The sequence below is a fragment of the Canariomyces notabilis genome (assembly GCF_033297395.1).
Source record: "Canariomyces notabilis strain CBS 508.74 unplaced genomic scaffold N656scaffold_12, whole genome shotgun sequence".
NCBI lineage: Eukaryota > Fungi > Ascomycota > Sordariomycetes > Sordariales > Chaetomiaceae > Canariomyces > Canariomyces notabilis.
The window spans coordinates 475,537-489,365 of record NW_027041834.1 but is presented as its reverse complement, the minus strand read 5'-3'; the positions used below and the strand labels follow the sequence as shown (position 1 = coordinate 489,365).

The 13,829-nt window shown below is 56.4% G+C and overlaps 5 protein-coding genes across 5 annotated transcripts; 3 read left to right on the top strand and 2 right to left on the bottom strand.

Moving 5' to 3' along the window:
• Positions 1-223: 223 nt before the first annotated feature.
• On the bottom strand, positions 224-1,066 carry N656DRAFT_114607 (uncharacterized protein). The gene has a single exon (XM_064808526.1). It carries the CDS (start codon positions 828-830, stop codon positions 345-347), a length of 486 nt encoding a protein of 161 aa, XP_064669775.1. The 5' UTR covers positions 831-1,066; the 3' UTR covers positions 224-344.
• Positions 1,067-2,474: 1,408 nt separating this feature from the next.
• N656DRAFT_779719 (uncharacterized protein) lies at positions 2,475-4,167 on the top strand. Its single transcript, XM_064815245.1, has 3 exons — positions 2,475-2,528; positions 2,661-3,920; positions 4,003-4,167. The coding sequence occupies exons 2-3, from the start codon at positions 2,893-2,895 to the stop codon at positions 4,103-4,105; spliced, it is 1,131 nt and encodes a 376-aa protein (XP_064669774.1). The 5' UTR covers positions 2,475-2,528; positions 2,661-2,892; the 3' UTR covers positions 4,106-4,167.
• Positions 4,168-4,730: 563 nt separating this feature from the next.
• N656DRAFT_779716 (uncharacterized protein) lies at positions 4,731-9,111 on the top strand. The gene has a single exon (XM_064815244.1). It carries the CDS (start codon positions 5,003-5,005, stop codon positions 8,783-8,785), a length of 3,783 nt encoding a protein of 1,260 aa, XP_064669773.1. The 5' UTR covers positions 4,731-5,002; the 3' UTR covers positions 8,786-9,111.
• On the bottom strand, positions 8,865-11,039 carry N656DRAFT_768848 (uncharacterized protein; the record flags this gene model as incomplete). The annotated part of the gene is made up of 1 exon (XM_064813656.1): positions 8,865-11,039. The coding sequence occupies one exon, from the start codon at positions 11,037-11,039 to the stop codon at positions 8,865-8,867; it is 2,175 nt and encodes a 724-aa protein (XP_064669772.1).
• Positions 11,040-11,506: 467 nt separating this feature from the next.
• Positions 11,507-13,573, top strand: N656DRAFT_709952 (P-loop containing nucleoside triphosphate hydrolase protein; the record flags this gene model as incomplete). The annotated part of the gene is made up of 2 exons (XM_064811630.1): positions 11,507-11,761; positions 11,819-13,573. The coding sequence occupies 2 exons, from the start codon at positions 11,507-11,509 to the stop codon at positions 13,571-13,573; spliced, it is 2,010 nt and encodes a 669-aa protein (XP_064669771.1).
• Between the last annotated feature and the right edge of the window lie 256 nt (positions 13,574-13,829).

Genomic DNA, 13,829 nt, shown 5'->3' with positions numbered 1-13,829 from the left:
TTGGTGTGTGTCAATGTGATTGTTCGTCTGCAGTAACCGAGCGTGTACGGAATGACGTCGGCGTACCCATCTCTCACATTTGTTGGGGCAACGCAGCACATACATGTTGCATGCAGCAGCCGGACTGCAGCCGTGACAGAAAGACCAGCAGTATGGAGGTATCGCTATGTCATCGCGAATGATTGACCCTTGAGTAGGCAGTATTACACAGTTCTACAAACACTCAAAAGAGAAGACCCATCCGAAAACGCCTGCGGAGACAAACCCGAATTTCCAGTGCCCCCCAGAGAACCCACTGATAGCCCAAAATATCCCGTGAATCGCTACCTGTAACCGCCAACCCCTTACCTACTGTACCCTCCAGCCGCCACGCCCATCCCCATCCAAACACCTGCGCGGTCCAACGCGTTTTTGGCCCACCCCAAGTCCCAGTTGATGCTCTGCAGACTAATCAGCTCGGGCGAGCTGAGCATTTGCTGCTCTCTCCCCTCGCGCTGTGCGGTCCAGACGAAGTTGCAAAGATCCATCAGACAGGCGTGGGTGAGCGCAGTCACGCCGTGGGCGGGCGCCATGACCTCGCGCCCGCCCCAAAACCTGACGAGCTCCGCCAACTCGGGGGAGTGGTCCCAGTGCCCATCGGGATGCTGTAGGGCGCAGAGACGGCGTATCACGTCAATGCGGTTTTGGGCGTTGTAGCTTTGCTTGGCCGGTGATGTCTGTGTCTGGGCCGGGGGCTTCTGGTCTGTGGCGGGCACAGTCGGGACGGCTTGGTACTGATAATGTCCGTAGGAGTAATGAGGCTGGACCTGCTGAACAGGCGGCTGTGGCATGAAGTGCTGCGATAATATTAGACACGAAACCTCGGGAAGTCTGGGGTTAGAGGAAGATGTTGGACGTACCGGAGGCGGCGCATAGACTGGGGCCGAGGCATATACGCCTGGTTGTGGTGGAAGTGGGCCTCGCTGCTTCACCAGGCTAATAATGAATATCCCCAAGAGCACAAAATCAAGTAGTCTGCTCAATAATGTTAGTCAACAACGTATATCCCCTCCAGACCATCCCGGGGAGGCTTCATACACAGCCAGGGCTGTCATTGCGCATCCGACCTTGGTCCATACAGGTATCAGAGGGCGGTCTGTCCCTTCCCAGGAGTTTTCCGGTATGAGGGCGATGAGCTCAATATGGCGAGCAAAGTAGTATAGTGCACCGCACCAAACACCACCAGCAGCGGCGAGCCAGACAGGGACGGTGTACATATGATAGGAGCCGGATCGTGATTGGGTCATGCAGAAGTAGACGCCGAGTAGGAAGTGCATAGCGCCCTGTTTGCTCGTTTAGCGGCGAGCTCTGCTCTCGAAGATTTCTGGGGAGACCTACAGCAACGATGCACAGGATGAACGGGATCGTTCCAACACCAAAGATATAGATGCACGAGTAGATGGCGACGGCGGCAACAAGGCCCTGTCCGGGCAGTAGCCAGGAGAAAGCCCGGGGGATTACGACTCTCGTGGGAGATGACATCTTGACATGACGGCAGTGCGATTACTGCGTCCAAGGACAAAAAGGAGTACAAATCGTTGAAGGCCAGCAGGCGAAGGACTTTCTTAACCTTCTTTTGATAGAAACGAACCAACGAACTCGCGCCTGGGCGACGTCCGAAGCGCATCTGCGGCTGACTAGCCACGAAACATGCTGTCGTGAGGAGGTGGCTGCAGCCACATGGAGATGCCTGCTTGGATGCGCTTTGATAGGGCGCTGAGGCCAGCGTACACAGTGATGTATGTACGACACGCCACTATGTCCGCGAGACATGGGGATTTGAGGGACATGGAGAGCACATTCTTCACATGTCGACTATACGGATGTCGGCCAACTAGGTAGCTAGGCGGGTAGGAAGAATATCAGGGCGCAAATGTTACCCTATCGGACCGCTCGCGGGGCATCAAGTAATATGCTCATGGTGGATTGACGTATGTAGTCGATGATTCAATTCTCATCCATGGCAGATGGTTTGCAACTGCAGGCGAGCTCAGAAAGAGCGATGGCGCCTGTTTCCTGAGGTAGGTGAGAAGCAATGACGAGTTGTCGAGGAAAGAGCCGAGCGGTTGACAGACTTTGACGTCCCCGTTTTAAGGCAGCGCTGGGCTTGTGTTCTCCACAGCCATCTCCTAATCTCCACCACGCTGCCACTGCTTCGCTGCCCTGCAGTTGAAGTTTCAACCGAACTTGAACGTCATCGGCTCATTGTTCCTGGTTTCGTTATTCGTACGATGCGAATACAGTTTGTGGTAATATGTTTGTTTCCTGCCGTTTCAATCAACGGCACGGCCCGATATAGTCGGCGGCCTCCTTTTGAGATGTCCCAGACTCCCAGCCATCAGCAAATGTTCACAAACAGTTGCTGGGACTCAGCCCTAGACTAGGGCCCCGACAGTCGCGTACTGCATCGCGTCCAAAGGTCCCATCCGATTGGTGCACCGCCTGTCGTTAGCTCTGGGCCCTTCACCTACAAACATGGATGGGAAATGGTGGGTTGCTGCGCCACGGGGGGATGGAACCTCACAAAGGGTTTCTAGGGCGTTTGTGAACTTGCGAGCATCTTTGGTTTTGTGGACAACTTGGCTGACTGCTGACCGTCATTGAATGCTCACGGGCTCCAGATGATATCCTCGCGCCGAGCTTTTGCGCTCTCGTAACCGCGGCGCGTCGATTGTCTGTCAACCCGATTCCGGGCAGTTACCGGTATTGAGCTCACCGTGGATCTGGGAATTTGCGGGTCTGGCGGAGTTTAATTCAACGTGCGCCGACTCGGCCCGGACTGGGACACCGGCCCGCAGCTTCAGCATATGAGACTCACCGAGCTGCACTGGCAAACAGCGGACACTAGGAGCCATGGACAAGGTAGAGCATGCTGAACGGGAGCATCTCAGCCTCCAGGAGCAACAACTGCTGCAGCCACAGCAACCGTACTCGCCCCTAGCATCTTCCGGCCGCTCTTATACATCGGGAAGCAACACGGTCCCAATGACCGAGGAGGAACTGCAATCCAGCTCCTTACACAGCCCGTATACCCCGAGCGCGGCTTCAGTTAACCTACCCACCGGCCACAACAACACTCTTTACATACCCCGCTCACCCACACCACCGCCTTATTCAGGCCCATCAACCCCGGCTCAGGAACCGATTCCGCCTCACTCGCCATCCGCGAAACCTCCGCCACGGTACCCGGGTCTCCCTGCATTAGACTACCGTCTCTACAACCCTCCGTTATTCGAGCTCTCGGCGGACAAAACCACCATCCGCACCACGGTCCCCTACCTCTCCACCAACGCGGAAGCTCTGGTGGCTCTCATCCGGCAGCAAGCCACGGTCCCTCCCAAGCCGCAAATCCACATTGTTGGCCGGCGTGGGGGCAGCCCCGGCAGCGGGCGGGTGGACTTTTCGCTGAAGCTCAACCTCATGCCGCTGCTGGTGCCCGAGGACCCGCGGCAGCGGATGGACTACTTGCGGTGCGTTGGGCCCGGGGAGGTGGCGTTCCGCGGGGGCAGCAAGCCTTCGACGCAGCCCGAGGCGGCGACGGCCGACGGCGACGGCGGCGGGCTGGAGGCTTGGGCAGCGCGCTTCGTCGCCGACTCGGCTAGCGTCAAGTCATTTGCCTTGGAGCGCGTCGTGGCCAACCTGGACGTTCACTGGCTCGAGGGCCAGATTAGGGCGCTGATTGCGGGCATGAAGTATCCCGGCACCGTGTCCGTCACGTTCCCCATCACACACTGCAAGGTCGTCGTGCAGAACCCGGACCGTGTGAATAAGTTCTTTACGAGCGTCACCGGCTTCTTCGCGGGGAAGAGGAAGTATGAGGTTGTCAAGGCCGTCTGGCCGTTTGCGACCATGCATCGGGCTGGTGAAGGCGAAAGGAGATGGTAGGTACCGACTGGGATCCCTACAAATAAAAGGATTGTCTCCTTCATGAAGCAGGAACAGTTTAACTGACATTGCTTTTAGCGCAGTGCAAAGTGAGGAGGTTTGGTGGAGGGAGTGGCAAGAACCGATCCGCTACGGTATTTACTGCTACCCGGGAGTTCATTCAGAAGAATTGCTCTACTGACTCTGATGACAGCTATCGCGGCGAAACGGCACGGTTGGCTCACCAACGAAGACAAACTCGAGGCTATCATGGAGGGTGCGCCACCGGCTGCGTCTGCTGTGGACTGGGGGCCTCCAGAGTATTCTTAGGCCGTTATGTTTTCTTGATTTGCATAATAATGGTGGTACACTAATGATAGCTATAGCGATGGAGTTCCGGTATAAGCGGCCAGCTGTATCAACTAGCGACAGGTATAGTGAGACGAGACTCTGTTTTGAAATCAACAGATCAACCCCTTTCAACCAGCGTGATCAGGGTGAGTTACACCGTATGCCTTTCATTGCCTTCTTACTGTGCTGAGTGGGGATTCTCATCCCAGTTTGGGCCTCATCTCACATTGAGAAATGAGAACCAGTGGCTGAAGGCATTTGCAAAGACAATATCCAATGCAATAGGCTTCTTACCTTATTTTACCCTGCAATAATCTACAGGTACAATGAGTCTCTCAGCGACATACAATTGAGATGACTCACCCGGACAGTTATCGTGTGGGCTTAACAGGCCGCAAGCCAGCGCCGGCGGTGACTCTCACACTCAGCCTCAGCCCATCTCACGGGCTGCGGGGAACCAAATCACCATCTTCCATGCTCCCTCACAAGCAGACAATGAGAACAGTGGCCGCTCAAATTCTGAAGAGGTATTTCAATCCAGAAACTCCTGATTTTTTCTTTCTTTTTTTTTTCTAGTTGTTTCTCAGTTTCTCCTAATCGAAAGTAGTCATTCAGCACACGGAGGGGCTGAGCTCGCCTCTCATTCATAGACCACTTACATCGCCACACTCATCGACATAGGCAGATAGCCATCATCCTGGCGACCACCAACTCATCATCAACACCCGGACACAAACTTTCAATAACTATGGCATCCCCACCCTCATCCTTACCTTCACCCTCACCTTCATCCATACAGCCACAGTTCTCCATCACCTCCCACGACACAGCCCTCGCCCTGGTACCTCCACAACCCCTCTGGCCGCGCCTCGACCGCCTCCGCGCCCTCTACGACAAGGCATACCCCAAGTGGCCTCCCCACGTCAACCTCGTTTACCCCTTTGTCCGGCCTGACTGTCTGGACGCGGCCGTCGCCCAAATCGTGTCTGCTCTGTCCCAGCCCTCGGAGGAGGAGGCGGCCTGGAATAAGGACGGGATTGAAGTGTGCCTCGACACCGTGGGCGTCTTCAGGCACAAGAGGGATAATACCATCTATTTGCATGACGGTCACGGTTACGGTAATGATGGTGAACTTGAAAAGGCGGCGGCGGGATTGGTGCGGTTAAGGCGGGAGGTGTTGGCCGCGCTGGCGGCGTCGTCTTCTCATTCCGGGTACAAAATGCACCTGACTGTCGGGCAGAGCGAGGATGTCGAGAGCGCGGCGCACAGGTTCCTGGTGGACAAAGTAGGCCTAATGCCCCCCGTGAGGTGGACTGCCGGGGAGATGCAAGTCTTGGTCAGGGAGCGGGATGAGCAAGGGGGCGGTAGTAGGATGCGGTTGTGGGGCGTGATCAAGGTGGCAGACGGGACGATAGAGAGGGTGGCCGGGAAGAAGGCATTGTTTTATGAGGATGGGGAAGGACACGGGCTGCGGGGAAAAGAAGGTCAGGAGGATCAAGAGGAGGTCGGGCAGAAGGACCTGCTTCAGAGTGATCTGCCGTACCACTTTGAGGAGAAGGCGGCACGGTGGGTGCCGGTTGATCCGCGTGCGTCGGAGACGGAAGGCGTGCAGTCAAGGTCGTTGACCGTCGCGAGCTACAACGTCCTGGCCGAGTTCGAGTGGCCACCTTCAAAAGCCCGGTACCCCATGCTGGTCGATAACATTCTCGCACGGGATGCCATTGCCGATGTGCTGGTGTTGCAAGAGGTCACCGACGGCTTTTTATCGTTCCTCCTTGCCGACCCGCGGATCAGGGACGCCTACCCCTTTTGCTCTCACGGGCCTCCGGACCAGGACGACGTCGAACCGCTGCCCAATTTCCTTAATATTGTGGTACTGAGCAAGTTTGCCTTCGACTGGGAGTACGTGTCCTTTCACAGGAAGCACAAGGGTGCTGTTGTGGCGAGGTTCGGTGGCCTTCAGGGGCTCGGGCCACGTCCCGTCATCTTGGCCGCTGTCCATCTTAGCCATGGCCTTACCGATGGAGCGGTAGCGGCCAAAAAGACTGATATCCGGAGGATCATTGGCTATCTGTCCGGAACGTATTCTAATCATCCTTGGATTCTGGCCGGCGATACCAACATTCCAACATCGTCCATCTCCATTGACGCGGCGCTCAGGAAGAAGTCCATCTCAGAGCTGACGGCCAACCATCTGGCCAACCTTGAAGATCTCTTCGCCGAGGCCCAGCTAGATGACGCGTGGAAGGTATCAGTGGCAAATGACCATGCTGACAATGACGAAGGACTTGCCGAAGGCGAACGAGGAGCCACATGGGATCCGATCACGAACGATGCGGCTGCCGCTATGGCAGGGAGCGGTGCCAACACGCGGCCACAACGCTACGACCGGATTTTTGTCCGAGGCGAGGGAGTTCTGGAAATTTCCCAGTTCAACATGTTCGGCCTACCCAGGCGTATTGACGCCAATGCTTCCGACTCTGAGCCTGCATGTGCAAGTGATCACTGGGGCGTCAGATGCACCCTCAATTTGAATCAATGTGGCGACAAGTCAGACGGGCCATCCGAGGAAATCAGCAGTCTAATCGTGCCTGTTCATTTCAAAGAGGCACCAGAAGCCCTAGCTCGGATAGGGAGCGTCAAGGAGTCTCTATTAGAGCTTGGTGTCATTCCAACCGAAGAAGAGACTTTGGAAAGAAAGGCTGCATTTGAGCTCCTGAAGCGCCTCCTTCTCGATACATCCGCCCTCAACACAGTGGCGACGACACGTTCTCAGCCCAGAGTCGTCGTGGTCCCTGTCGGGTCGTACGCACTCGACGTCTGGACTTCGACCTCGGATATGGACGTCTTATGCATCGGGCCTTTCAGCTCCAGCACCTTTTTTGCCCTCGCCTCTCAGCGCCTACGCAAAGCAGCTGCACAGGGCATCAGGATCCTCCGCCGAGTGCGGGCAAACACAGGCACTATGCTTGAAATCGAGGTGCACGAGATCAAGATGGACTTGCAATATTGCCCGGCCACCGACGTTGCGGAGCGCTGGCCTGATGCTCTTCGTATACCTGCCTCGGATCCTATCTGGTCTCTGTCGGCGCAAACTCTCTGCAAGCTCAAGGCTGTTCGTGACGTTGACTATCTCCGACGCTCGCTCCCGGACCTCGCCGTGTTCCGCGTAGCCCACCGATTCATCAAGACGTGGGCTAAGTCTCGTGGCACTTACTCTGCCCGCTTCGGCTTCCTCAGCGGTATTCAAATCTCGATCCTACTTACACGTGTCTGCAAGCTCGTTGCGCGGGAATCCGGCCCTCGCTCCGTCGAGGACATCCTCGTCACGTTCTTCTCTCACTATGCTTCTTTCGGCTGGGCAACCAAGATGGCTTTTGACCCGTTCTTCCACAAACAGCGACTTCAGTACACTCGCACTCCGCGCGAGCCGCTGTCAATCCTAGGGTATTTCCCTCCTTCGCTCAACACGGCCCTCGCCGCCTCCGTGTCGTCCGTCCGAACACTCTCGGCAGAATTCCTCCGCGCCATCGAATCCCTCTATTCGGCATCTTCCTGGACGTCTTTCCTTTCCTCACCCACTGCCACAGCGGACTTCCTAGCCGCCCATCGAACCTACATCAAGCTGGACGTCCAGTACTGGGGCCTGTCCCACACCAAAGGCGCACAATTTCTCGGCTGGCTCGAGTCCCGCTGCGTGCTGCTTCTCGTGGACCTGCAGCGGCGGGCACCGAACTTGCACACACGCATGTGGCCAGCACGCTTCGTGGAACGAGCCGAAGCTGACAACAACACCTCTCCTGAGCATACACTAGAAGAAGGAGAGCAGGTACACGAGCGGGACTACCGCGGGAGTTACCTAATCGGCCTCGACAAGCTGGACCCGTCCCAGACGAAGGAAGACCTGAAGCTGTCTCTCGGGGCGCTGCAAACCGCGCTTTCCCGGTTCGAGACGCAGATGCGCGGCGACGAGCGCTACTTTGACGCGCGCAGCTGCTGGCTCAGCGCGGGGCTGGTGAATCAAGCTGAGTTGGGAAAGCTTAACCTAGAGCCCGATTCCCGCGAATGGGGCGAGTACAACCCCGGCGAGGACGAGGAAGAGGAGGATGACTCTGACGAAGAGGAGGAAGTGGACCAGCTCGATGATGCTTGGCAGGAAGACAACGACGAGGGTGCGGCTAGGAAATCCAAAAAGAGTGTCAAGGAAAAGGGAGGAGGCCGGCGGCCCATCGCCTCCATCGACCTTCGCACGGACAAGACGAGAAAGTTCCGCACGGCGGCCGACGCCATGAACCGGATCCGGTGGGACCCCCAGCTTGACAGCAGCGACTATGTTGTCGGGTACGAAGACCGGTTCACCGGTGCTCAGGAGAGGGATGTCGAGGCGTGGAAGAGCGAGCAAACGGACGAGGAGTTTATTCCGCAACATCGTATCTTGTATTTCAGGCGCAAGAGCGATTCCAAGATCGTCTGGGACAGGAGGACAAGATGGGACGAACTCTTCGGGAACGAGGGGAAGGCTTCTACATAGGTGGTGGAGGAGGGGTTAGTCGGATGATAAAAGACACTTGGAACCAGACAAATTGTGAATTCGAATGGAAAATGGGGTATCAATTTTCATTGCCGCTCTCTGTCAGCGTAACGGTATGCTTATTATTCTCCTGCTTCTCTTCCAGCAGCGCAAAATCCATCTCCCATCTGCTGGGAACAATTTCCAGCCTGCTCTTCCAGTCCTGGCTCCCGGGCGTCCTGGAAAACCCCGCAATCAAGTCTTTCACTGTCCCCTTGGGCTTCCGGGGCTCGGTCGGAACCTCCACCCTCGTTAATGCCACCGGGGGGTCCCGATTGAGCATGGCCCAAAGCCTCCTCTCTTCGTAGTATGATGCCCTGGCATCCAGGGCGTCAGCATATGCTTCGTGATCCCTGGCGGCGCGGATCCGCCTCCGGAGCGCATCGCGTGCTCGCTTGGTATTCGGATACTCAAGGGCTGAGTGGACCAAAAGCTCGTTCATCTCAAGGTCGATGGCTTTCCTTTCCGCCTCGGTCTCTTCTCTGTCAAGATAATCCCCGCCGTCAGAACTTTCTTCAAGCCGAGGCCCGAGGTCGATTGATTCGGCATCGGATAATGGAGCTGCATCGTAATCAAGATCTTCCTCTTCCTCTGACGACTGGGACTCATCAGGAGCATCTTCACCCTTACTAGTCTCCGGTTCAACACCAAGCGCCCTCTCCACCTCGTCATAGGACATCGGCCCATCCTCATCCCGCCTGGCCACCTTCCCGTCCACCTCATCATCCAAAATATCTATCCTCAACCTCCTAGCACACTTTGCCCAAAACTCCTTAGTGTTCGTCTTGAGCCCCAACGACAGCGCCGCAGCCTCGACATCTTTCGGTGTCACCCTCATGGCCGTACGCGCTACCACCTTCCTTTTGGCCCTCACTCTCGACTCAGCGACATACAGCGTAGCCGCGACAAGGCGCCTTGTGATCGAAACCGCAAGCGCGTAAAAGTCCTCCAGTGCCGTGGCCCTGATCTCAGGCGAACCCCCTTCCTCAGCCACACAACTCCAATTATACTCCTCCACGCTCGAGTTCATAAACACCCTCTCCGCCAACCTCAACCAGCTAACCACCCTGAAGAACCCCACCGAGGACATAGCCGGCGGACGAGCCTTCTCCAGCTCACGCAGATTCCCCTTCCCGATCTTCCAGAAACCTTCATCCTGACCCCACCTCTTCTTCTCCACCGTCTCCTCATAAGCCTCCTGGCGCAGCGCGAGGGCATCAGCCGCCTCCTCCAGCGCAGCCACACACGCCTGGCTGATCTCAACGGCTGCAGGCAGGTCGGCGGGCACGACTACGGCGGCGGCCGCCCCTACCGCGCCGCGGCCCCGCTGGCGCTTCTCCTGCACGCGCTGCCGTTGCCCCTGCTGCAGGAGGGCCATGTAGGCCATGACGTCGAATTCTGTCTTGGTCCGCACCCGCGCGGCGATCCCCGCGACGTCGTCGCGGCCCAGGCGGGCGAGGGCTTCGAAGAAGAGCGTCTTTTCCGCGGACGTCCAGTAGACCAGGCCGATTTGTGAGGGGCCCAGCTCGGCCGCGGGCGAATCCGAGTTCCAGGCGTGAGGGGTAAACTGCGCGGCAGCGTCAAGGATGTCCTCGTTCAGCAGGCCCAGGTAGGCGTGATTCAGCGGGGCCTTGCGGCGTTTGAAGGGTCTTGGGTCCGGGGTAGGGCCCGAGCGGGAGCGCTTATGCGGTGCGGTTGGGGCTGTCGAGAGAGTGCTGTAGCCTGATGGAATCTGCTGTTCTAGGGAGTCTAGAGGGTTTTTTTCGGAGGGATTGTCTGGGTGGTTACCGTCTTCTGAGGTGACTGAAGGGCTGTAGTTGCTGTCGGCGGAGGATATTGAGTGTCGGCGTTTTGGCAGCTCGTTGAAGTTGTCATTTTCGCTGCTGTCGTCGTGCACATCATCGCTGCCGCGGTTTTCCTCTTCCTCTTCATCTTGCTCTTCATCCTCCTCTTCTTCTTTCTCTTCCTCGTCTTCTTCCTCTTCCTCTTCTTCTTGCTGTTCCTTTTCTTCGTCCTCTTCCTCTTCCTCTTCTTCTTCCTCATCTGCGTCTTCCTCTTTCTCTCTGTCTTCCTCGCTCTCGGGAATTTCGTCTGACTGGGCCCTTGACGGTAGCTGTGGACGCAATTGCAGCTGTCTGATCACCATGGACACGGATTCTCTCAGACGGCCCGTGTCCTGAACCTCATGGTCGCTGGAGTCGCCGCCGGAGTCCATTGTTTGACTTCACCGGGATAAGGCTGTGGGAATGCACATGACTTGTTGTTTGACAGTTTGACAGGCCGAGGGACAATCCGTGGTGCTACAGGTTTTAGCGAGATAAGACATTGATTGAGTCCGGTAGGCCAAGTTAGAGGAGTTGACAAGCTACCGTATCAAAATCTGCAAAGGAACCTGGAAAGAGATTTGCAAGAAAGAGAAGTCCTTTCCGAGACGGATTTCATTGAACTTGATGTTCAACGAGGCTGACGTCTTGCGCACTGTGTAAATCGACATTTGGAGATTAAGCCAATCACTGGCCGCCTTGGCAGATCTTAGATGACCCAGTGCCGAAAAGAGACGTCCTCCACTGGCAACTTCACGCATCAGTTGCATCAGATGATCAGAGTTCATCAAGAGCCCAGCTGCATCCGCCGCCATGGAAGTAAAGTAAAGAGGAGTCTTTTCTACACAGAGATCGCGTCATGGAGAGACTGGTTCCACGAGTGCTTCCACTTCGGCCTGGGTGGCCCGTAAAAAGAGTGCCGTCAAAATTGCGGCCATGTCTCTTGCCAACTCGCACAAGTCTTGCCACACGCTTGACTCACAGCCTGCCTCAGCGCTCCCAGGGGCTTCAGTTGCGTGACTATCAGGAAGAATGCATCCAGTCCGTGCTGAAGTCTCTGGAGAATGGCAGCAAACGTCTTGGTGTTTCGCTGGCTACGGGCAGCGGCAAGACGGTAAGAGGAGTCTAGACCCCTGCCAGACCATACGATACGTTGCTGATACCGTCAAAGGTCATATTCACTCAGCTCATCGGTCGGGTCAGTCCGCTATCCGAGACGGCAACCCAGACTCTGATTCTCGCTCACAGGCGGGAGCTCGTGGAGCAAGCCGCACGCCACTGTTCCCTGGCCTACCCGGATAAGACCATCGAACTCGAGCTTGGCAAGTTGTCAGCCTCCGGCACTGCTGATATCACCGTTGCCAGCCTGCAGAGCATCACCTCGCGAGACCGCCTACTCAAATTTGACCCTGGCAGGTTCAAATTGATCTTGGTCGACGAAGCCCACCACATTGTTGCTCCAGGCTACCTGAGAGTTCTCGATCATTTCGGCCTGAAGACCAAGCAGCCATGCTCGCCGCACCTGGTTGGCGTTTCTGCCACATTTTCTCGGTTCGACGGTCTTAGGCTGGGGGCGGCTATTGACGAGATAGTGTACCACAAGGACTATGTGGACATGATTGGGGACAAATGGCTATGCGACGTCATCTTCACCACCGTCGAGAGCAAGGCGGATCTTTCCAAGGTCAACAGGAAAGGAATAGGGGGCAGTGGTGAGTTCGACACCGAGTCCCTGTCCCGCGCCGTCAACACGGTCGAGCTCAACGACATTGTCGTTCGGTCCTGGTTTGCCAAGGCTGCTGGAAGGAAATCGACCCTGGTGTTCTGCGTTGACTTGAATCACGTCTCCGCTCTAACCCAAAGATTTCGTCACTACGGTGTTGACGCCCGGTTTGTCACCGGTGACACGCCCGCTCGCGAGAGGGCCGAGCGTCTAGACGCCTTCAAAAGGGGCGAATATCCCGTCTTGGTTAACTGCGGTGTCTTCACCGAGGGCACTGATATTCCCAACATTGACTGCATTGTGTTAGCCAGGCCCACACGGTCCCGGAATCTGCTTATCCAGATGATTGGACGTGGCATGAGACTCCATCCCGGCAAGACCAACTGCCACATTATCGACATGGTTGCCGGACTCGAGACTGGCATTGTCACCACTCCCACTTTGTTCGGGCTGGACCCCAATGAGATTGTGAGCGAAGCCACGGGTGTGAATATGCAAGAACTGCGCCAACGTCGAGACGCCGAGAAAGCGAGAGCTGCCCAAGTCATAGAGAGTAGCCCAACCACCGAGCCGACAAGGCGCTCTTATAACATCACCTTCACCGAATACGACTCTGTCTTCGATCTGATCGCTGATACGTCCGGGGAAAAACACATCCGCTCCATTAGCCAACTTGCTTGGGTACAGGTTGCGCCGGAACGCTATATCCTCTCGACCGGTGCTTCAGGAACATTTTTGAAGTTGGAGAAGGTTGCCCATGCAGAGCCAGACGACCCGCAGTATAAAGCATGGGAAGTTAGGGCATTGCCACCTGGAGTGTCAAAATCGCCCTTTGCAGCGCCGCGCGAGATTCTGAGTGCATCAACATTTGCGGACGCCGTGCATGGTTCTGACAAGTATGCGGAAGAACACTATCCGTTCTCCATCGTCTCCACAAGAATGGCGTGGAGAAAGGGGCCAGCGACGGAAGGACAGCTAGAATTCTTGAACAAGTTCAGACCGGCAGACGATAAACTCGGACCAGGAGACGTGACGAAGGGTCGGGCGGGCGACATGATTACCAAGATCAAGCATGGCGCTCGGGGCAGATTCGCAAGTATCGAATCTGTCAAGAAAAGGGAGCAGAGATTAGCCCTTGCTGCCGAACTGGATCGCGCGCGGAGACTTAGCGAGAGGGTTTCTGTCGGGCCTTTATCCCCGTGACTGAATCGTTTTATCTCCCGATCAGTCAGCTTCTTTGGTACATAGTGGCGACAATGAGCCGGTCGGCAGTCCGGTTGCAAGTTGGCAAGAGTTCGGTGGCGTCGGTGAAACTCTGACAGGCGCGATGGTCGGCTACAATTGTTGCTGGCGTTGAGGCTTGTGGATCTCGGAAAACCCAGTGCTACCTTTGGGTACGTCCGAGTCCTGGGTCAGTGCAGTGAAATGTTTGAGCACAGGAAGGCAGGAACACTGGGTA

What these genes read in the sequence shown, in the direction of transcription:
- N656DRAFT_114607 (XM_064808526.1), bottom strand. Translation starts at nt 830, where the DNA reads ATGCCACAGCCGCCTGTTCAGCAGGTCCAGCCTCATTACTCCTACGGA.
- N656DRAFT_779716 (XM_064815244.1), top strand. Translation starts at nt 5,003, where the DNA reads ATGGCATCCCCACCCTCATCCTTACCTTCACCCTCACCTTCATCCATA.
- N656DRAFT_779719 (XM_064815245.1), top strand. Translation starts at nt 2,893, where the DNA reads ATGGACAAGGTAGAGCATGCTGAACGGGAGCATCTCAGCCTCCAGGAG. An exon ending in GGTGAAGGCGAAAGGAGATG is followed by an intron (nt 3,921 to 4,002) that starts GTAGGTACCGAC and finishes CATTGCTTTTAG; the next exon opens with CGCAGTGCAAAGTGAGGAGG.